Here is a 24,466-nt window from a genome sequence, read left to right on the forward strand (position 1 = left end):
GGGGTGGCATTAAGAGCAAAATCATCACATTCCCACACCAGGCCATGTATAGGCCATCCAGGAGCTGCCTGAGCACCACATGAAATAAAATGAGCAAGCAGCATGCTTCCTGAGGTGGATCCTGGAGTCCTACAGGGGAATTTGCCCTCATTCACATGGCCACAGCCACAAATTGAACAGAGAACAGTCACTGGCTGGAAGCCAACACTTTAACAGATTAGCATCTGTCCTAGTGGAAGACAATCTGGTCCACAGAGATTAAAAGTGCTCTGCTTGTCTTTCTTGGACAGTAACCACCCAGGGATGGATGAAGTGTACAAGCATGCCAGTTGGCTGTACAGACGGTAGCTGTAAGACAAGGGCGTTTTGCTGAAGCAGTGGGGACCTTAGCCCTGTGCCTGGCTTTCCTACACACCTCTCCCTCTAACTGCAGTCTTTCCTCTATGAAGAACCTCTCCTAGCAAAAAGATGTAACTCCAGCAGACAGAAATCATCTTCATCACATTTCCTGGGTGTGTTTCAATAAGGAGAAGAGAGTCAAGTTAAACAGTGGCAACACAGGACTGTCCTTCCTGCTTTCATTTTATCCCTTTAATTAACAAAAGGGGGGGTGGGGAGTTTGAAAAACTATCTAGAAAGGCCCAATAATGTCCCCATATCACTCTTCAGATAAAAGCAATTTTGAAACTGGCACTTCCGTAGCTCTGTAGGCACAGTGGATATTAATAATTCAACAAAATATTACAGTCATTACTATATTTTGCAATATCACAACAGGGTGTTTTAGTAGGACTCTCCAAATCTCATTGCAACAGCCATTAATAAATAAAACACAATTTGCTGTATTAAATGTGTTGTTTAAGGGCTAAATATTTCATCAGAAATAATTCATTTTAAATAATCAGACTAGGACTCTCCTCCCAGCACCAGGACAGATTTCCAGCTCCACATATGTTTTCCACATTTCAAAGAGCAAAGCATAAATTGAATTCAGCTGGAACATCCAAGCAGCAGCTCTTGGACTACAACCGCCTGCAGAGCGATGGGATCACAACCTCACAGGCCACAAGCCTCACAACTTTGTTATGTTGTTTATGCAGCCCAGGAAAATTAATATTAGATAAATACAGTAGACCAGTTCGCATCTATCACAATGCCTTGAACAATGCCACAATGCCAGTGCCTGAGTCCGTGAGGAGAAAGGAAAAGCATCTCAGCTGCCAAGAGCTGTAGGTAACAGTGCTGAGCCTGTGCTCTTTAGCAGTCGGTCTCAGAGGCCTCTGCAAAGGAAGTCAGTTTCCTGTCACAGGTGGGGAAACTGAGGCACAAAAGGATGCAACATGTCAGCAGCTAGTGCAAAGGCTAAAGGATAAGCTCATATATTTTTCTCCACCGTGCACAGTAAGGCATATGCAGCCTTGACCCCATCACCTCCAAAGCATTCACAACTATTTCAGTTGCCACTTAACCCTGGGGTAAGGGAAACAAACAAAAACCTCAGGTCTTTAAATGAAATTAAAGCATTTGCCAAATATTTTTCTTGGATCTCAGCAATGGGACCATGTCATCTAGATCTGAAGTACAATGAGGACACTCCTAAAACACACCAACCTTCCAACCCAACCAGCCACAAAATGAGGCATTTCTAAGCAGCACACACAAAGAGACAGTTAGGCTTTACTTTTTTGTCAACTTCTATTATTCTTTTAAGCTTTTTTTGTTTGTTTTAATCATTAGGGGGAAAAAAATCACAAACAAGAAAATAAAACATCACATCAAACTGAAAAGGTTGTGTGGTTGTTCTTTTTTTCCTTTAATTCTCAATTAAAAAAAAAAAACAACCACAAACCACATAGAGAAAAAAAGAAATCCCCTCTCTAAAGTAACTTTCTGTCCACCTTCAATATAAGCATCCATTCTGCTGACTGACAAGCTAATATCAGCAAGGTAATTCCTGTAATTAAACCAAACAACTCAACCTTACTCGCAGCACCTGTGCCAGACACTACAATCTGTCTTTATCAATGGAGCTTACTGCTCTCCTCTAACAGGAGCACATAAATACCAAGACCTTCTTTTCACTGATTTTACACCAAGATACAGCATAGCATGGAAAATCACCTTTTAGTATGGAATTACAGGGATCTACTGGAGAGGCTCCAGCGGAGGGCTACGAGGATGATTAGGGGACAGGAGGGCATGGCTTGTGAGGAGAGGCTGAGGGACCTGGGGCTTTTTAGTCTGGAGAAAAGAGGACTTAGAGAGGATTTGATAAATGTTTATAAGTATCTGAAGGCTGGTCAGGAGCAGAGGGACAGGCTCTTTTCACTTGCTCCCTGTGATAGGATAAGGAGCAATGGGTGTAAGCTGCAGCAAAAGAGGTTCCACCTCAGCACAAGGGGGAGTTTCTTTACTGTAAAGGTCACAGAGCACTGGAACAGGCTCCCCAGGGAGGTCGTGGAGTCTCCTTCTCTGGAGACTTTCAAGGCCTGTCTGGATGTGTTCCTCTGTGATCTGTGTTAGATAGTATTGTCCTGCTCCAGCAGGGTGGTTGGACTCAATGATCTCTGTGGATGCCTTCCAACCCCTAACATCCTATGATCCTAATTTTACAGTAAAACAGCAATTTAATAAGAACAGCAGATTTTGTATCTTGTAAATCCTGATGATTTTGCTTTCATACCATTATAAGTGTTTCACTTTAACCTTTTAAAATAAAAATCTCAGCTTTTCTAAAGGGAAAAAAAATCCCAGAAACAATACCTTGAAAATCAGCCAGGTGAGGGGCTTTATTAGGCTGCTTGGTTGCATTGGTCCTCTGCTGGTTTGGACTTTCTTTAAAGTCTATGCTTAGTCCAAGTCACAATCTGGAGAGATTTCTCAGGTTGAACATGGGGGCTAGAGATCCTGCCTAAATTATTTCCCTTCTGTCAACCCCCCAATAACACACACCCCAGAGCACCAAGATGAGCAGTAAGTTACAGCATTGTGTGTACTACAAATACCTAATTCCAGATAGATGCTAGATACGCCAGATAAAATTCAGTGTCAGATACAGCTGTGCTGCTGAGCAATGTCAGATATGTGACACTGGGAATGGAAGTCTCATCCAGGATCTTATGTTCCTGGGCACATGTCCAACACCTATTAAACTCAACAGAAATGCAAAGAACTCACTGGCTTTGAGTCATACCTTGTATGACAACGAACGGGAACAGCTAAAGATATTTAACTTGTCAAGGAGAAGAGTTAATGGAAACCTGCTCTAATAAATACACCACCTTTACTGCACTGTCTATTTGTACTTTAAGTCATTCAGCCTCAAGAGCTAAGGAGCCTTAACTCCTAAGCCAACGCCCCAATGATTTCTCTATGTTTTCATCAAGACCCTGTAAAGCACTGGCTGCACTCCTCAGGCCAGTAGTACTTGAGTTATCAGGGAACATAAAGCAAGGACCAGTGAAGGGTCAACTTAGTGTGGCTAGAGATGGTCACTGACAACATGGGAAGCTGGGAAAGTGATTGAGAACACAGAACATCCCATGCAACAAGCAAGGATCACCTCCACAAAGGCAGTAAAGAAGCCTCGTATTTGTTTGACATGCTGTTTGGACAATGATTGGTGGAACTTTGCCGTTGAAGCCTTCATCATCATTAAAAGCTACTTGCAAATTATCCTATTCCTAGATTGCTCAACCCCTTCAAGAGAAAATCCTCTGCCGCACCACACAGCTCAGCTGCTTGTGACACTTACTAATGTAACTTGCATTAATGCATTTCTGGTTGCTGTCTCTTGTGAAACACAGGTTGAAGCACAGCCATGCAGATTGAAGAGACTTTCCAATTCCATCCTGCCCAAGCCTGCCAGCAGCCACAGAAGAGGAAGGCATTCAGGTCTGATTCTCATCTTACTGGCATTCCATCAGTGCATGCCACTGCCTTTGAAGGTATTATTGTGGCCCTACTCCACCATCAGAAGGATTAAAAATAAGCCCTTGAAATAAAACATGCTGCTCATGTCTTCATCGGACCAGGGTCCTTACGGAGGCAAGCTTTTCCCACAACATTAAGCATTTACAAAAACACAGCAGTCTTATTAGAGCAAAAGAGAGACCAAAGGGTTCCAGTGACAAGTTACTCCAAGCAGGAATATGAGGATCCAGAGCAGCAATTCCAGTCTGGCAAAGGTATCACTTGGCTGTCTGGCCAAGTGTGTGTAAAACAAAGAAAACCCAAACAAGTTCCTCACAGCAGCTGTTTCTCCAAGTGCAGAAAAATTTGCAATCTCAGATCAAGAGTACAGCACAGTACAACTTTAAAAAGCCCGCTGTGCTAGTTTATTATCAACTGCTCCTTCCCTCCAACTTCCATTCAAGAAAGGGGTTGCAACCTCTGAAGACACCAGCCCCTCATAAGAAGTGAAGATGTTTAGCAAAGCAGTGAACTGAGAGGACACATTTGCCTGAAAGACTTGGAGAGGTACTGTGAGCACTAAGAATGGACACTGGTCTCTTCTCAGAACCAGCACATCAGCAGTTAGAATATATATGCACATTATATATGCACATCTCTCATTAGAAGTATTCCAAAGCAACAGAGAGTTGGCAAGTCCAGCTCTGCAGTTCTCACCCTGAAGTGTCCAAATGAACACCAGTAGCAAATGAACACTGATGTCTGCATTGCTAATTCTGACATAGTGCACCGCTGGTGCATTTCAGCAAATCTGCACCTGGTTATCCAAGTTTCCCACCAATGCAAGAGAGGAAGAGAGATGCTTGCCCACACTGTGGCAATACCTCAACCTTCTTCCCTCAAGATGTAGACTTAATCATGTTCTCCCAAAATCAGGCAACTCGTTTCCACTGTCCCAGGCTTAGGACAATGGAAAAGAAAATCCAGAGGTAGAAGACATTTTGGGTTTTTTTTTAATGGCACAAAGCCAAGAAGCTCCAACAAAGACCCACACTGGCAAAACTGAGAAATACTGATATTACGATCCTACTCACACAAGAATAAATCAGACTCTATTGCACCAACACCAGCATAAAATTGCCATAAACCAAAGCAGATTTTGGACCATTAATATTTTCAGTTGAGTGTTACCCCTTGAAAGGGCAGCATGTATTTACCAGTACCCTTCATCTCCTCTCAGTTAATGGCAGGACAGATCATTCAACTGGTGGTCTAAAGCTTTAGCTGACATGACAGTAATTCACGCACCCTGGCAGATGAGAATGACCCATTCAACTCTACCAATCTAAGTAAGTAGGAGAAAAACCTCCCAACAACATTTCTCTGCCCAGTTCTTGTCTGAAACAACTCCAAATATCAGTCAGCTACGACACATCTAACCTGAATCTAACCAGACACTTGCACACTAGCTCCAAATAATTGCTTTCCTCCCTTCCCTCCCAGTGGGGGGTTAGACTTAGCCACAAAGCAGCAGAGCATCAAAATACTGCTTAAGTTCCCAGCCTTGCTCAAGTGCATGCCTTGCTCAGGGGACCTTTTTTTTTTCCTAAAGCTTCTGGTGTTAATTCCTTCCATGAAGTTCATTCTCATCAGTACAAGTCAAGCACAAGCCTGTCTCTGGAGGGAGAGCATTTAAATAAAGAATGAACCTGAAATAGCTACCAACTTCTGTTGTGGTAGGCCTGATAGGCCCAAAATAGGTTATACATGTCCTGTCTTGCCTAGGCATGTTTTTCTGCTCCACCAGAGAGGCAAGCATGGGAAACGGACACAAAAGAACCTGGAGCCACTGAGTCTGGCCTGCCCAGGGTCCTGTGGTGTAAGATACACACACTTAGCTTGTGCCTGCCTAGTGTAAGGCCTGTGCTTTTCCCAAACTGGGGAAAGGTGAGCCAGTGGCTTTGCCTAATACGGTAAGGTTTGGCTAACTGCCATCCTGATTGGCTATTCTTGTGTCCAAAGGGCAATTAATCTCAGCACACATTGATAAAAGGAGATACACAGATAAACAACCTGCTTTGCTCCCCTGCTTTTGCCTCTCTGCTCTCTCTGCTGCTGCAATTGCCTACTGCCTTATTGTTTGCTGGTAAACTCCACTGCCACGAGTTACCAGAAGCAAACCCTGGCTGCCTGCACACAATCGGCCTGTGTGGCCAGTGTGACATCGTGCTGAGACTGCACCACATCCTGCTTAGAAGTCCTGGATATACAAACCGTCCAGAAGAAGCCAGGAGACAAGGTCAGAGATTATCTGCCTCTTTCCCCAGAAGCTGGGAAGAATTAAGTCTCTATGTCCAACAAGGCAGAGTCCCCTGAAAGCATTTGGGCACTGTTTGGACTGTGGCTAAGCCCAGTGAGTTGGGTAATAATGATTTGTGAGTAAATGCTTAAATGCCTCTTTGTAATTCTCCACTGCCTTCTGCCATAGAGCAGAAAGAGCTCCCTGAGCCCATCTACAGGGCAAGCGACATATTGACCACAAGCAGCATACTGACCGCACACATCTTCTCTTCCAGTTCAATTATGGTTCATATATTTTGCTGGTTGTTATTAGATGTAGATATTATCCATAGAATGTTTCCATGACCATGTCAGAACCAAAATATTATTAAAATTAGTGGTCAGGGCTGGCAAGAGTTCTGAATAGCAAAATTAATATCATCTTGCATTAATTCATTTTCCTCTCCACAGCAACTTCACTCTAGCCAGCACTGTCAGCACAAATTCACCACAAAGGACCACCATGAAGGAGCAAAACCTCTTCTGGCTCCACATTCAGTAGGGAGAAAGTGAGCAAAAACTGACCAGTGTGCCACCACAGAGAGTAGTGCAAGCCAGTGTCCAAAAGACAGCAATAACAGAAAAGTTCACATCTTCCCCATCACAACTGATCACCTGTGGTCTGTAAGAGCAAGCTGGTAGGGCATGTCCATGTCACCTCCTCTCTAGGAAGATCAAATTCCATTTATGCAGGCAAAAACAAAAGCCAAGGTTATGCCATCCATATTATACACAGCATCTTTTAAAGACACAAGATTAGTGCAAGATGCTGCACATACACCAGGAGGTAGTAGGGATAAGATTATTCCCAAATGTTTACCATTAAGCACAGCTTTTGCCTTATCTCTCAAAATCTCACAACTCCACGGTGTTTCTGAAAAACATTTTTTGCTCCAGACAGAAGAGGTTTCAAGGAGATACCCCAAGTAATTCCCAGTTCTTTTCCACTTTGCTACCATTCCCTCCCATTTCCTGCAGATGACAGCAGAGCAGAAGTGAACCCACAGAGGACACAAGCTTTATGAGATTTCCAAATTCAGCCCATGAACAACCACATTCAACTCAAGGAACTTGATGTGTGAGGGTGGCCAAGATCCAATCATGCCAAGCACAGGAAAAAATCTTCACTTCCAAATCATACAAAGCCATAGCAAAGAAGGAGAAGGAAGCCAGGTGGGGGTTGGTCTCTTCTCCCAGGCAACCAGCAATGGAACAAGGGGACACAGTCTCAAATTGTGCTGGAGGAAGTATAGGCTGAATGTTAGGAGAAAGTTCTTCACAGAGAGAGTGATCTCCCATTGGAATGGGCTGCCCAGGGAGGTAGTGGAGGCACCATCCCTGGAGGTGTTCAAGACTGGATGAGGCATTTAGCGCCATGGTCTAGATGACTGGATAGGGCTGGGGGATAGGTTGGATTGGGTGATCTTGGAGGTCTCTTCCAACCTGGTTGATTCTATTATTCAAAACCTGCACTCCCTTGACTGCAATTGCACATGAGCTATGACAGGTAGATGGAGAGAGAAATCAGATGAAAAAGCAAACAGAATCAGACTGTGGCCCTAGATAATTACTGGTTACATGGCACTCCTCATTCACGTAGTTTAATAGTTATATACCTAGTTCCATAGATATCAGGTCCATATACACAATATAGTCTTTTCTACATTTCTAAAGCACATTTTTTAATAAGCAGACAGAGATAGAAATGGGATTTGAAAGAAGTAAAAAAGCCTAGGAAGATCCACTCTGTCCCTTCCTATCTTCCTTTCAGGGGCCCACATGTAGCTTATTCTGACAAACACAAGCATAGCAAGTTTTGTACTGATAAACCTGCTAGTTCCCAAGGGCAATGAATGTTACATCTCCATAGGTAACACCACACAGGTCAGACAAGATGTTTCCCCAGCACCGTCTGCTTTCACACTCACACCAACTCGCTCTTGTGCTCTCACATGTTCCGCAGAGCAGCTCTTGCCTCACCTCTCACCTAAATGAGGACATGAAGAAATCTCTGCAGCTCACGCAAGCCTCAGTTTGAGAGCAGCCTCCATTAGTCACTTTCATGACTGTTAACCTTTGTGCTTGGGGAAACAGATGAGACTCTCTCCTTTTACACAGATGTATTCTCAAATGATCCCATATTTTATTTTACCATTTACCATTTGATGTCACTCTTTCAGTGCTGGAGTTGGACCTGTCTCTTTCCCCTTTCTCTGAGTTCTCACTAGGACATCTTCTCCCTGGTCCAATTTATTGTTTATTGCCTGTTTTCAATAGCACTACAGGAAGCACAAATCTAAACACAAACCAACAACAGCAAAATAGAAGACTTAAAAGTAAAACAAACCACCAACAACCCCATACATACGGAAAACCAAGTCACCAGAACAAAACCTCCGGGCAACTCAGAAAGGCAGGCTTTGTTACTCTGTAGCAGTGAGGTAGGAACAAGTAGTGAAGATAATCTTAAATTAATTGAAAGAAAAGGCAGGGAGAAATGAGCCTGCAACAGAGAGATGCAGTACAAGTAAAACGAGAATGCTACGCTGCCTTTTGATTAAAGTTCCCAGGCAAGCTGGCAAAACCCAACAGTGAACAATATTAATTAAGTAAATTAAGACCTCTTTAGCGCCGATGCTGTAGCTGTAGTGTGGGGTGCCCTCAAAAAGAAACAGTTTCAGGTTTGGAAGCAACAGAACATGCTGCAAGCTGCCTGCGAGTTACCGTGGGAGGTGTAACTCTGGAATGTCTTGACCAATTTGAACTTAATTCAACAGGGGGGAAAAGGGTCACAGAGATACCAAACCCCCCTAAGTACAGCTGAGGGAAGAAGCAAATCCCAAAGTAACGTCTGGCCTGAACCACAAGCCACCCAGTGTCCATTTTCCGCAGCTGGCAGGGCTCCAGCTGATCAATGTATCGACCAGAGCCAGCCCTCCAGCGCATCTGCGATGCGCAGCCAAGTGCTCCTTGTGCCACCGTTTACTCCTTCTAATGGACAGCAGAGTGAGGGATCGTGACAGAGATGAAACACGGACAGACCGAAGAGTCCTGGAAGGGCAGGCAGGTAAGTGCTGGCTAACTTCTGTTGCCTAACAAAAGGAGGAGGCATTTCACTCCTTTTGTGATCCTTCTGAGAGCAGGCAGCTCTCACAGGCCAGGTAACTTAAGTGCTCAGGGTGGCTAATGAAAAGAGCCTCAAAAGCACGTTTCAGCTGAAATCACAATCCAGTGGAGTGCCCTGGCCAGATCTTTCTCTGCCAATATTCCACATCCCGTGTTGTTCTGAAAGCCCTTCTGTTTAAGGCTCAGCTACTCAGAAAAGTCTGGGCAATGATAGTTCAACCACCTCTATTACTACCACTGTAATACCTGATACTGACACTGCAGCTACAGGAGACATTTTCATGGTGTTGCTCCAACAGTTGCCAATGCACACTTGGCCAAGGATCCTCTCATTTCTAAAGTAACTTTTCACTCAAGAAGTATGGCTGGCACACACCTTGCAGTCTTGTCTCATAGACAAACTTGGTTTCAGCTCCAATGGCAAATTCGGTTTTCATAGAACAACTGCATGTCTGCTTCTCCCACCACATGCTCTGAGCAAGGCTTCCCACGCACAAGGTCATCAATGCCCCTTCACACGCAGGCTCGCTAGTCTCATGTCTTGCACCAGGCTTCACAGCAAGGCTGTGATGGTTTGGCCTCTTACTCGACCCCCCACACTTTTGAATTTGCCCCAGCTAACTCAGACGGCCTCTGGGAATATAAATGAAGCTATTTTATTTTACAGCAGCTATTTACAATATATACAGTTATATACAGAAATATACAAAGGATAAACAATACAGAAGCACAACTCCCCTCCCAGAAACCTGAGTCCCCAGGAGGGGCTCTCAAACCACCCCAACATCTCCCCTTGCCCTCTCAACCTTACCCCAGTTCTCAGGAAGAAGAGAGGTGCAGCCAAGAGGTTAGGGAGCAAGGTTAGTGGCAGCAAGGTTAATGAGATGTGACCAGGTCTGAAGGCAAAGGCAGAATGAAAGACAAAATGGAGAATGTTTCACTTCTTCTTCCCAGAGTTCCCAGCGTGACTGTGAGCGAAGAGACACAATTGTTTTTCATTTCACTGCCCATTATCTAGTTCTTTTACCAAAACATTCTAGCTTGCTTCAAACTAGCACAAACTTGGTTTCAGCTCCAATGGCAAATTCGGTTTTCAGAGAACAACTGCATGTCTGCTTCTCCCACCACACGCTCTGAGCAAGGCTTCCCACGCACAAGGTCATCAATGCCCCTTCACACGCAGGCTCACTAGTCTCATGTCTTGCACCAGGCTTCAGATACCACAACGTAAGCAAAACCTTGTTGCATGCTGGTTTAGACAGTAGGTCTGTCCAGGAGCACAGAGGCCCCAGCCCAGATACCCTTTTGCATCCCCATCTACGCTCTCGCTATAGTATCAAATGCTACCAACAAAGCTAGAAAGACGCCGTGGTGGCAGAACAAGAGCCTTTCATATACTTCCCCAGCTCCTCACCTTGCAGTAGACTAATGTGGGAAAACCCAGACAAGGTCCTGACAAGAGGGCAGAAGGAATATTTCATAGCTCTCTCAGGACTCCACCTACACCTGGTGTGGGGCAGAGAGCTTTCCCTTTGGTTTATGAAGTGTTATACAAAAGAGGGGAAAGTCATCTCCACAATTCCTAAAGCTAGCAAAAGCCATCCTACCACATTCTTCCATGACAAGACTGCACAAACAGGCACACAGACCCACATGAGCCATGCTTTGACTACCATCATAAATTGTAGCAACCCATTACAAAGAAGCCACATAACTGAGAGCCAGCTCCCAAACCCCACAGCAGATAAATGAGACCTGTATTTCTCCTCTCTCTGTATTTCCAATGGAAGCCCAAATTCACAGCTTGACATGTCAATTATCATCCAGTTCAAAAGCAGTTGCAATTTGAAACAACTCAATCTGGGAAGGCAGGCTAGGAGAGGGATTAGAACAGCAGACAAAGATGCTTTTAAATCACTTCCAGGCAGAACTTTGCAGTGCTTCACCTGAATCAATCCATAAATGATTTTAGCTGAGTACATTCCACTTTTCTATCATTAATGAGAGTCCTTTTCCCTCTTAGCTCCTCTTCCCACCTATTTTTCCTTTTATTCATGCAATCTCTTCTACAAAGAAAATACACCTAGCACCTGACTGGTGCCAGATAAAGTAAAATAAGTCCTTTGCTATTAAGAAGTCATATCAATAAGAGACAGGAATTAGAAAACTTCCCTTCTAATTTTAGTGCTGATCAGCAGCACATCCCAGAGCAGACCTCTCCTCTCTTGCATGTCTCAGTTTCTCTTTCCAAAAATAAAACAAAATAAGACTAATACTACTGACCTTCCTTTTAGCAACTTTTGAAATACACAGCTGAAGTTGGCAGCCTAAGAGCTTTATAAGTATGATCATGTCTGTTCAACCTGTAAGTACAAAACTGGCAAGATTTTCCAGTAAAGGATTGGAATCCTAGAACAAAGAAACACCTATCAATACCCAGTCAACACCCACAAACTGTGCCCTTACATTGTGCAGAAATAATTCTCCCCAGGCTTCTGACAGGGGCAAATAAGCATTTCAGGAAGGCAGCCCTGTTTACCTGCACACGATGGCACTGATCACAGCTAAAGGGCATTTTTCAGTCAAGCACAAACTGCAGGGAAAGGAAGATAACTAGTTAGAGCTCCCACTCCTTCCTGCCTGCACCTGTGAGGTCCTGCAGCACTTCTGGCAAGAGCTAGATAATTGTATTTTATACATTCTCTTCCACCCAACAGCGTTTGCAAGCATCCATTCATTTTAAGCCTCAACAGTAGCCCTGCAGGTGAATTGACTCTTCCTTGCAGATAAGGAAGCCAAGGCATGGAGCAATGCACACACCCATTAGGCAGAATAGCAAGTCCAAAAGCCAAGAAGGCAACCTTCATGCACATCTTGGTCTCCTCTGGCACCCCAAGGAAGCATATGTGAACTCAAGCCATGTCATTTCTGTCTTGAAAGTTTGGAGCTCTGTGCTCAAGCCCTTTGCTCCACTAACTTCTCCCTCAACTGAATCCCCACAAGGGGCTCAGTGCATTTCCAGAGCGTAGCAGTAGCATTGCTGCCCACTGAAAAGGTATCAGCAGTACCCACATTCTACAGATTGGCAGAGTGCCTGAAGCTGTGCCAAAACATTTGCTGCTAGGATCCCAAGGCCTTTAGCCCATCATTGACCTAAGTGATTTCCTGTGGCTCAGTGCTAGATTTTCTAAATCCCAAGCATCCATTTTAGTCCCAAGCATGCCAGCAGGTGTAACCACTTATCCCAGGAGATGCTTGCATCCCACTGTGCAGAAGCCACAATGAATTCCAGCCCCTTCTATACCCCCCCCAGTCGCAAGACAGAAAAAGAAATAGAAACAGGAACAGCCTCAGGTATGCCAAAATATTGTGGAGTCCCCAGAGCAGGATGTTTCAGGACAAGCATATTCTCTACAGATCAGGCATCAGGGAGAGAAACAATGAAGCACAAGACCTCCGCCCTCACCTACCAGCTGTAGCTGCTTTAGGGCTGGGAGAAGATCAGAAGCAAAGTGGGTCTAACAACTGCTGTCTCAAGAGCTAGTTCTGGAGACAAAACAGGGCACAGCAGTTGAAGAGATGTAACATACACACTGCCAGAATTCAGATTGCTGCTTGCTGGCACTTACAGATTAACACCACCCCTTCTCCCACCCCTGCAGCACTGCTGGAAGTTGCCGAGGTACCAGTTTCACAGGCACATGAGTCAGGCTGGAGGGGACAGCAGCACATAAGAGACCCCGGCACCGGGACACCTATCTTCAGGAAGAATCCTGGCAGCAATTAGAAATGACCCAAACAGAAGCCAGTTCCAGCCGCAAGGAGGGGGGAAATGCTTTACCACAGCCGAGTGCACACTAGGACTGTTTTCCTCTCTCGCAGAGGGAATCCCAGACAGCAGGAGTTTCACAGAGTCAATGACTCCAAGCAGGTTTTCGCATCAATATTTCAGCAGCACATCTCTCCAGCATGCATTTCCCAGGCCCCATCCATTGCAGTATTTTCCTTCCTTTCCAAATGCCCACGCTCCCTCTAGCGCCCAGCTCTGCTTTCCACACACTAGCAACTCGGCACCCTTCTCACAGCCCGCACCCCGGCGCTTCCAAATCATGCTGTAGCTAATTAAAAGCGAAGCTATTTCGGGCACAGAGGCCCTGTAGTCTGCAGATCTGCCTTTACTGCATTTGTGTCACATAGCAGAATACAAAGGGGAGAAAACATCGTGACAGCCTCGGTGTCAGGGATTCTCCTTGAGTAAGAGGGCTTTGCTACTCATTTCAGTGCAAAAGCAATCAGGTCTCCTTCAGGACTAAGAGAGGGGAAATAAAAGGAGAGGTTTGATTATTCAGCATCTTTTTTTTTCTGGCCACAAGGACTGGGAATTGATCTTAACATTTCCACAGCAGATTCTTTATCAAATACATTTAACACTCAAGCAGCCACACTCCTCAAACACACAGCAAACTTTATTCAGTTCCCAGAGTCACAACACCTCACCAAAAAAAAAAAAAAAAGAAGAAGAAGAAGAAAGGAAATACTGCCATGTCCTTCTTTTTCCATGGAATAAATGTTAACAAAGATGCTGCAGTTTATCCTAGACACTGACAGGAAGTTCAGATTTGGGAATTTGCTTGCCTTGAATTCCTGCGAGTCTAAGCCAACCAAAAAAGTTGCATGCACAGGTATGGCTTCAACAACGCAGTGTTCTCCAGCTAAGGGTTATTTCAGCTTCAAATCCCTGTTGAGCCCTGCCAAGCACATCACCAGATCAGCCTCCAGCACGGCTTACACTGTGGGTCACACTCCCATCTCCCAGAGCCAAGCAAGAGAGAGGGAAGGGCTGTGCACAGAACTGGTTTTGTGTTTTTTCTAAACTTTCTACTACAAATCCAACTATAAATTTGGGAACTCTCAGGAAGTTTCATCTTCCTACAACCTTCCACTTTAGAAAATATTTGTCTCATCCCACCTCCCTTTTGGGAAACAAGTTCTCCTGCCTAATATTAATTATCTGCTCAAATCAATTTTCAAAATACTTTGTCATCTAATTGGATGAATGTTTTCCATTTATATATATATATATACACACAAGATTCACATAGCTGTTTCTGTTTGCATTTTAATCACCGTGGCAGCTTAGCCACAAATCTCAGGCCTCATCCCTGAGCATGAAAAAAGCCCATGTACTGAGACCTGAAGGCAAACTGCTGTCAGGCATCTAGAACAGGAGCAGTTCTGTTACTGAGCTCTGAGCTCCAGGAACATCAGCAGCTTGCTATGCTAGGCAGGGTAATGGCCCAGGGAACCTTCCAGCTTTGCAGGATCCACAAGCAACATCAAGATCCATCCAGTGGACATTGATCTGACTTTGCAGTCAAACCAATCTAGAGAGAAATAACCTGGAAAATATTTTCCAGGAACTTCTGTCCTGCTCTGCTGACACAGTGCAACCATAAAAGCAATTGCCATGCAAGAGATTCCTTTTTATTTCCCTATCTTCTATGTGATTATTAATTAAAACTAGATTGGCAAAGTCCTGGAGAAGGATTTTATTGGCAAGCTTCATTACTAAAAGTAGTGGAAGACTGAAAATGCATAAAGACATCATGACACAGGCAGCCTACCTTCAAAAGCAACACGACCAAAACCCAACTAAAAGCCATTTGTGAAAGAAACAGTCTAGAATAGCAATTAAAATAGCTACCAAACACAGTGCAATTAATATGAATGCTTTGTTACCATGCTGCACTCTAAGAGTAAACACTTTAGACTGAAATCCAACTGGACTGTTGGAGCAGTTACCAATGGCTGACAACTAAATGCAGCATTGCCTGCCTAAAGATTCATTTTCTCCCCTTCGTCCCTTCCAAGCACAGCAGTCTACTTGGAATTGCAAATATTGCCCATCTCGCTCTGCCCATCACACACTGCATTGCTAGGCATCTTAATGAAAAACTACCTGGCACACAGCAAGCCCATCAGCCTCCCTGTCTTGTAATTCGCCATGGGAGTGAGTAATGCCTCAGCATCAAACCACCAGTACATTAGCAGATCACACCAGAACACTGCCAGCAGCGTTCAGAAGAATCATTCCCGGAAGAGACAGGTTCACTGCGAGAACTTGCACAACCTGCTTTTCACTTACAGCCCTCAGAGCTCACACAAGGTGAGGGATTAGTACCAGTGGCAGCAGGAGGAAAAGAATCACAGAAGAGCAGGGTTGTTACCACCAGATCACACCTACACGAGTTCTGACAATCTCCAAAGGCAGACTCCCAGAACTTCCTGGTGCCTTGCTGCACAGCTTTCCTCGAGAATAAATTCTTCCTAATGCCCAATCTGACATAATGCTGTAGCTGCTGCCACAAGTTAATTCCTCTTCAACCAGCAAGCTCAGCTGCATCTTGTCCACCTCAGGTGACTATTGGCTGCTGTAGTACTACTACCCTACCAGAGTCCTGTCCCAAAGACATCTCCTACTCCTAGTCTTGGAGTGAGTCTTGCAACCATGAATCTTGCAACCAATCTTGCAACTCTAGAGGTGACAGCCACAGTGGGGCAGGACCTCTGGACAAAACAGGCTAAATAACAGGATAAAGCAAGGCCCCAGGCCAGTCTCTCAGCAGTTTTTACCCTGCCTTACCAAGATTTCAGAGCCAGAATCACGCTATAAGCATCAATCCAACTGCGTAGCCTGAGCAAGCAGCAGCTACATCATTTAGGCATACTAGACTTCCCACTGATGCACTGCAATGAGATAAAAACTATGCACTGCTGACATTTTTTTCTGTTATGAAAAATCCAAGCCCTAGGATCATATAGGAACTTGACCTGGCTGAAGCAAACTATAGCACTACACATGCCATAGACAAGAGAGCAGAGTGTGTGCATCAGGTGCCACTGGTGGGTAGAACAATGAAGTATCAGCCATCTAGAAAAGATTTTCAGTGAAAGCTGAAGAAAGACCTAAGTATGAAGACTTTGAGACTTTTTGGTGCAAACATTCTACTCTGCTCTGGTGAGGCTGCGTCTGGAATATCGAATCTGGTCTTGCGCCCCTCAGTTCAAGAAGAACCTCAGGGAACTGCCTGAAAGAGTCCAGCACAGAGTCACAAAAACGATTAAGGGAGTGGAACATCTTTCTTACAAGGAGAGACTGAGGGAGCTGGGGCTCTTTAGCTTGAAGGGGAGGAGGCTGAGGGGGAGGGTTTCTTTAATGTTTACAAAGTGTGAGTGCCAAGAGGATGGAGCAGGCTCTTCTCAGTGGTGCTCAATGACAGCACGAAGGGCAATTGGTGGTGAGGCACAGGAAGTTTCATGCAAACATGAGGATTTTTTTTTTTCACTGTGAAGGTGACAGAACACTGGAACAGGCTGCCCATGGAGGTTGTGGAGTCTCCTTCTGGAGACATTCAAGACCCACCTGGATGCATTCCTGTGTGATCTGGTATAGGTGATCCTGCTCTGGCAAGGGGGCTGGACTTGATGATCTTTCAAGGTCCCTTCCAGCTCCTGACATTCTGTGATTCTGTGAAATGCCCTCTCCTGCTCTTTCCATGGCATTTTAGTGCATTTCCTCATCTTCATATCTGAAGGTTACCTCTGGTTACTATAAAGGCAGAGGCATGGTGACCATAAGCCAAGGCTAGGCTTCTCCATAGATAATGGATTGGAAATAAGTCTTCTAGAAGTTAAAAGAAAGCTTAAAATGTGCCTCTTTGCTTCACATATTGAACTATCCGGCCACAACACCACAGAATTTGTAGCACTTCCATCATGAAAAAAGCATGGTCAGAATTAAGTACTTCCTATAAGCAACTACATTCATCAGAGTGACAACTGTGCAACCTAATGACAACAGCCTCCATTTACCATTCCACTAGTGATCATATCAGAAGAGCAATCTGAGTTTTATCCACTGTCGCTTGTTGAAATCTCTTGAAAAAACTATTGTCAAGAAACAAGATAGCAAGATTTACAGCTGTAATGGCATTAAAAATGCTGCTACATATTTTTGCAGGTCCTTATCCTAGAAAACAAGGAGAGAGGAAGGAAGAAAAGATAATCTGAAGGACCAGGTCATATCAGATCATCTTCACAGGAAGTTCAGGGAGCATCTGGGGAACAGAACAAGAAAAAAAAAATCACACACTAACATAACTGTCTAGAGAGAGGGAAAACAAGCATAGAGGATACAGCTGCTCACCTACTGGGACATTTGTACAGCATGTGATCAGAGAGGAATGGCATTGAAAATAGAATGGCTTGCAGATCTTCCGGGAATAATAGCCGTTTTCCCTTAAAATTATCCTTCCTTCAGAAAAGCCTTAGCAAGAAAACATTTTATCTGATCTCTACTAGGTCCCTCAAGAGCTTCAGTGACCTCAATAAATGCTTCTACTAGGGCAGACTGATACTTGAAGCCCAAACACAATCCCTTCTCTAATATCAGTCCCCTTCCTGAGAACACAAAGAACACAAAACCTCATTTCTACACAAAACAATATTTTTGCATTTCCCTAACAATTTCCACTTGAAGATCTCCAGGTATTGTACAAAGCAGAAATGAATTCTGCTCCACACCACCACTTTGTGGTAGCTAAGTAGTACTATCCTCACTTAACATGGAAGAGGAGATCTAAAAAGGTTAATTGTCTTTCTTAAGGTCACAGAAGAAGCCTCCGGGCAGGACAAAGCAGAGAACCTAAATTCCCCTATCTCACCTGCCTTTTGCCTCTATCCTAATCCTGACCTCGCTATCTGCAAATGGAGAAAACAAAAGTTCGTTGCCTGGGAGGAATTCTTTTTTATTAAGTTAAGTGAGATGTGAGGGATGATGTACTAAAGGGGGACAGGAAATAGAGAGGAAGTTGTTCTCAATTTTAAAAAGTAGGTGATTTTTTAACATTCTAGGTAACGGGACATAGAGCAGCTGCAAAGCCTTCCCTTCCGTGGATTGTCTGTAGATCTACACATCCCAGGTTTTTTTTTATTTCCACATTTTCTTCTCCCTTGCAATTCCATCCAGTTGTTAGGAATCCTCCACCACTAACATCTGGTTTGAAATATACTGCTGCACTGCATGAAATTTGATTGATCATGTTGTTTAATAAATCATAAGTGACCCAAGCTTAGGGTTTGAAGTCTGTTCAAGCAGCAAGGAATTGGTAAAAGCAAGCTGTATGCCCCTACTGCTTTGGTAACCTGAAAGCAATGGTAGGCAGACATGCCCTACCTGCTCTCCTAGGTCATCCAGCATAATCATGACACATGAGTCAATATCTTCCATCCATTTCAGTACACCTTCCTGCAGCTTTATGTCTACTGTGACCTAAGAAAATACATGCTTTGAGATGAGAGACTGGGAACCAATGTGGCTGGCATAAGAAACCAGAGTTTCCTCGAGTGACCTTAGGCAAATGGCTTGATGTTGCTATGCCACAGCCACTCCAACAGTAGAAATAGGCAAAAACTGAACTGCAGAAATAAAACACGCATTGGATTCAGCCTTCTCTGTTAATAAATGAAAGGACCCAGGCTCAAGCATTTAACTTTCCCTCTATGGTGTTTAAAGAAAATCCAATTAATCACTAAATGCAGTATGCTACCTCAAAAAGATGGGAGAGAGAAAAATCGCCAGATGCTAAGCCTCATATTAGGAGAAGCATGAAAAGATAACACTAGTTATTTATTAATGTGCATGCTTTTCCCTCCTACAGATACCACACTGGCAATAAACACCAGCCTTTTGCTTTTTCTTGTGCTTTTCAGATGGAAGCTCCCAGTGCATTGTACTTCAGGTGCAAAATCTTAATGGAAAGTCTTGAACAACCAAGATGTTTTCCCTGATTATCTGCCTCAGACACCCAAGTTGAAGAATAAAGGAGATTAGTTAGATATGAAAGACATATTTCTGTAAAAGAAAACAAGGAAGGAGGGAGAATTTTGTGAACATTGCTTTCTGACTCAAACTTCAGAAAATATAACCTTTCCTTCCCCTGCAAATACCTATGGAATGAGTTTTCTCTGCTACTTTAACTAGAAATACTCAAAACTATTGGAAACCCATGCTGAGAAGGGGGGCAAGGGAGGTGATTTTAGCTTCTTTTGCTCAACACCCCTTGATTCAGCACTTAAATGTAAGAGAAGGCATATAGGTTGTTGTTTTCATCACATACCATGTTATATTAAAAATAAATACTCCTCAAGACAAGTATAGTGCTAAAATATACCGCGCAGCTGTTTTCTCTTGAATGTTTGCTTTCATCTTTAATGAGAGTGGAACTCATGTCTGCCAAACACAACTGCCTTTAAAAACTGGTTAAATCAAAGTAACATCTACATTGCTGCCAGAATTATTGCCTAAGTAATAATAAATAGAGGAGAGGGAGAAAAAGTCCATTAAAAAAAATAAAGAGGTGGTTGACTTGCACATTATGAAGCTATAGCTGATGCACAGACAGACAATTTGGGTTTTAATGAATAGTAAGTTTCATGAAGAACATATCTGAAAATCCAGCCAATCTGTTTCATGCTGTTAATTGCTTTAAGTCCACTTCCAATACTGGCAAAACAGTAAAAGAGCCATTTTCAAGGTAAGGACAAGCTATAATAATCAGAATAACGGGAACGTTGTCACCAGACATAAAGGTTTCCCGGAATCCTTTAAATTACACCTATTCTCAGACTCTACATCAGAGTGGAAATAGTATTTCTGATACCAAGTTAAAAGAAAATTGAAGTTCTGCCCACAGCCATCTGCCAGGCATTGGAAAGCAGGGTGCGAGGGAGGGCCCTGCACTATCATGGCACAACAGCATGTGGGCTTTTGGGACACCCCCTGCACGCACACGCAGTCCCACAGACTTTTGGGGACACCTCAGTGACTCATTATTACTGACTTCGGGGAAAAGGCATGAGATGCTATCGATTTTTCATAAACTTTTCACTGTGCTTGCACTACCTGCCTCCTTTTAGAGTCCCTTAGCGTGTTGGGGAGGAGAGTTCCACCCCGAAATGAATTAACATGATCTCTCCTGTCGCCAGCATGCATAGCGGGGAACAGGAGGGCTTCTCCACCACCGCTGGACATCATTCATCCCCTGGCACAGAAGCAGCGAAGCGTGCCGAGCTGTATATTACATATGAAGACAGAGAGAAAGGGGACCCAGCTGTTCAAGCACATGGGACAGAAGGGAGCGGAGGGCTGGGGTTTTACCCTACGCAAGGGAGAAAGCTCCGGCCAGCCCGGCCGCTTAGGCGCCGCTCCGACCGCGCTATCCCGGAGATCCTGGCTCTGTCTCCGGGGGCGGGGGCAGAGAAAGGTGTTACCGTTCTCTTTCATCTTTCGCTAGGAAAACTTTTCTCTTTTTCTGCGGCCATCACTCAGTATCCCGCTCGTCCTGGCGATACGAGCAAGGTGCCCGCCGGTCGTCCCTCTCCTCCCCGCACCCCCAGCCGCAGCGACAAGCGCGGCACCATCCCGCCTGCCGGCAGGACACACGGCTCATTCCCCATCAAGCCGGGCCGGGATGGGTCATGGGGCGGTACTCACGCTGCTGTTGTGTCCGGACCAGTGCACCATGGCTTGGTTGTGCGCCGCATCCCCAGTGAGCGGGAAGGTGGTGCTGCTCAGCCTCAGCTCCTCTGCCCCTCGCAGCCTCGCCGTTCTGCCCTCCTCCAACGGCCCATGGGGCTGAGCTCGGCCACCGCGCTGCCCCTCGGCGGCGGGCAACCCCCGGCCGCCGCCCGCCGGCAGCGCCCGGCGCCCCTCGCTGTTCCGCCGGGTCCGTGGCGCCGCCGGGCCCCGGCCCCCGGGCGCACCGCCGCCCACCCCCGCCGAGCGGAGCGCCGCTCCCCGCGGCCCCGCGCGAACCCCCGGCTCCCTGCCCGGCAGCGGCTCCGCGGCGGCCGTCGCCTCGGCCGAGCCCCGCGCCCTGCCGCCCGGCCAGCTCCGTAATCCTCGCGGCGGCGGCGGCGCTGGCTGTCGCTGCTCCTGCCTAAGGCGAGCCGAGGAGGACGGCCAGGAGGGCGACGGAGGCGAGCAGGATCGGCAAGTTATTTCGGCGCCGGTGCAACACCAAGAGAGGAGTACGAGCCATGTCCAGGCGAGAAAAACGGTGTGGCAGGTCGGAAAGCAGTTAGTCCCCTTCTCCATGCCTTTGCAGAGCGAGTCAGGGGGCTCGGCGAGGGAGGGGGGACGAGGAGCTGCCTTTAGGGCTTTTTTTTTTTTTCTTTTTCTTTTCTTTTTTTTTAAGGAGAAACAAACCAGATTCTAATTATAATGATTATTATTTGCACAAGGCTTCTCTTTCTCTCGCTCTCCTTTCTCTTCCCTTTCTCAGCCTCTGAGATGATGACCAGGGGAAAAAAAAAATGAAAAGAAAGAAAAAAGAGAAGAAAAAAAACTCTCTCTCTCCCCGGTAGTTGGATTCCGTTCCTTACTGTTGGTGGAGTCTGTCTTTCTTTCTTTCTTTCTTTCTTTTTTTCTCTTTTTTTTTTTTTTTTTTTTTTTTTTTTTGAAAAGTGCTTTTCAGTGAAACTGTTCACGTTCAAGGATTTGATCAAGTGAGAGGGTAACACCACACGGGGGGAGGAGCCCCGAGCCTTGCCAAGCCGCCGCCGCCGCTGAAATACACCACCGAGTCACCAGCCGCGCTGCGCCGCGCCGCCGGGGGCCGGGAGCGGGGCCGGGGGCGGGAGCGGGACACCGAGCCGCACCGAATCAGCTGGAGCATCTCCTAGCCTTTTCTCCTGATTTGGTATGTGTGCGCCTGCCTGAGACACAGCAGCCGTCATTCGGTGTTTCTCCGGATGTGTATTTACATACACTCGTGTTTACAGCAGTGTAGGTACTCCTCGCCCTATACGTATGCACACACATGTATGTACAAAGGCTGGGTATGCGAAGGGGGCATAAAGGGCAGCGTCGCCGGGGTGAGTAGCTCCTGGGTGACTTCCCGTGTGCAGCGGCGTACCGGCGGACTCATCCATCCAGCAACACCGCTCCGGGCATATGGATGTGCCCGTCTCGAGGGGACCTTCCTGGCCGTGGGAACTCCACGCGTGTGCGTGGGAATCCCAGCCACCTTGCCCCACTCTCCAGGGATGGAGACTAGCAGGATTTATTGAGGGGCCAAGAAAGGGCAGTATCTGCAGGGGGCTCACTGCAGCAGCATCTCGGGACTGTGCTGGGAGAAGGAGCAAGGGAGGTGTATTTCTTTAGGTGATGGCAGCGCAATGCTCCGGCTGCCATCTCGGGGATGCAACATTGCCCCGACCGGGACAACTGCTTTCTGCTGGCAAAGCCCAAGGAGCCATTCCAGCTTCAGCGCCCGGATAGGGTGTGAGTAATCGCACGGTGCTAAGGGAAGAGGGCAGCCTGCTGACTCCCACGGCTGCGGAGCCTCCCCCCATCCTCCCGGGTGACACCCTTGTCAGAGCTGTTCGTGCCTATGCCTCGTTTCTCCGGAGCGATTCATTGCAGCAGCACTCCCGTACTTCGGATCAAACCCACGGTCGCCCTTCCCCCGTTCTCCTCCTCCCTTTAAAAAGTGTCAATAATTAGCCTTATATTAATCGTCTCGCCCTCCCACTTACCATATCAACCATTATTTGCCGTCCAAGGACGGATTCACCAACTACACGGCTTTTCTTGCGGTCTCTGCCCTCCACCCACTGCCAGTCCCAGCGCAGGGACGGCTCAACAGTTTCTGCTGCCTAACGCGAGTCTTCCAGCGTAGAGAGAGGGAGAGAGGGATAGAGGAAGGACCGGTAATGGCTGTATCGGCGGTGGGAGGGCGTTGGGATTACTTTACTGGGCGATGCCCCGCGCTTGCCACCTCCTGCACCGGGACTGAAGGGGTCAGTACCCAGCCCATCTGCCACCGGGGAGGGTGAGGAGCTGTTGGAGGGTGGAAAGGACCGCGAACAAGAGAGGGGCCAGGGTGTCACTCGGTTTGCAGAGAAAAGCGCTAACAGTTCAAGGAAGACGAGGGGCACGGGGGGCTGAGCGAGCCGGTGCGCGGTGGACGCTCTGCCTGTGAGCCGCAAATCCCGACGCAGAGAGGGAAAGTGGGCGGTGGGGGCAGGGGAAACAAATCGTCCCTCCCCAACCCGACGGATGTTATTTCTGGCTTGGAATCGGCACCCGTTCGCACTACGCTGCCAAAATGTTTAGGAGATGACTTTTAATTTGTGTGGGAGCAGTGACGTGGACCTCTGCCAGAGCTGATCCATACAGCCGCGGGCGAGGGGACTGCACAAGTCACACACACCTGTGGCAGGCACTTCTCTGCCTGCGGAGAGCCAGGCCGGCCCCACGGCTGCACCATCCTACTGCCTACAAAGGAACGACAAGGCAGGGAAGGGGAAAGACCTCAACTGCCTCCTAGATTGACTGCTGTAAGCTCATCCCTAGGTGTGTGGTATCCGTGGCACACATGCCACTCCTGAATCTTGCCACTGCTGTGCACTGTGAAGGTATGCACTGCCCACCTAATGTCATCCTCCTACGCTGAGGCTGCAGATGTGGTACACAGAGCTTGTTCTTATGTTACAATGTAAGTTTTTTCAGTTTGTCTGAACCCAGTGGCAGCTCTCTGCTGCTCCCGAAGATCTCTGCATGTTCTAAACCCCGTTTGCCAAAAATTAGAAGTTACCATGGGGCAGACAATTACTGCTGCTTAACCATTGTGCAGTCCACCCATTTATATTCTCAGCTTTGCTAGACACTGTTTAGGACCTAGTCCTTGTTCACACGTGGATCAGCCACTCATAGCAGCATCCCTGACTTCATGAGCAAAGTTCACCCACATCAAGACAGGACTTGTGGACACATCTCCTTTCCCAAATCCTGCCAGCATAAGGCATTGCTTCTTGTCCCTCATATTGCTTATTGTCACTGCAAGACACCAGCTGTGCAGACATGGCACAGAATGTGATGGGCTTCATGCACAGGTGTGCTCACCAACACTTTCTTTAGGGCAATGCTTTCAGCCCTCCCTGTAGCAAGTCTCTTCTACCCTGCAGACTGAAGAGCTGCTACTTGCAACTGAAATCACCACTTGTGAATATCGTCCACATCTGC

General features: G+C 46.3%; 1 protein-coding gene across 1 annotated transcript in view; it reads right to left on the minus strand.

Annotated features, from left to right (window-relative positions):
• SORCS3 (sortilin related VPS10 domain containing receptor 3) overlaps nt 1-21,867 on the minus strand; it is a 354,871-nt gene extending 333,004 nt beyond the window's left edge. The window contains exon 1 of the mRNA XM_064144433.1: nt 20,933-21,867. Within this exon, the coding sequence (XP_064000503.1) occupies nt 20,933-21,535 (603 nt within the window). The 5' untranslated portion in view covers nt 21,536-21,867. The remainder of the gene's footprint in view (nt 1-20,932) is intronic.
• Nucleotides 21,868-24,466: the final 2,599 nt, after the last annotated feature.

The sequence above is a fragment of the Pogoniulus pusillus genome, chromosome 6 (genome assembly GCF_015220805.1).
Source record: "Pogoniulus pusillus isolate bPogPus1 chromosome 6, bPogPus1.pri, whole genome shotgun sequence".
NCBI classification, from domain to species: Eukaryota; Metazoa; Chordata; class Aves; order Piciformes; family Lybiidae; genus Pogoniulus; species Pogoniulus pusillus.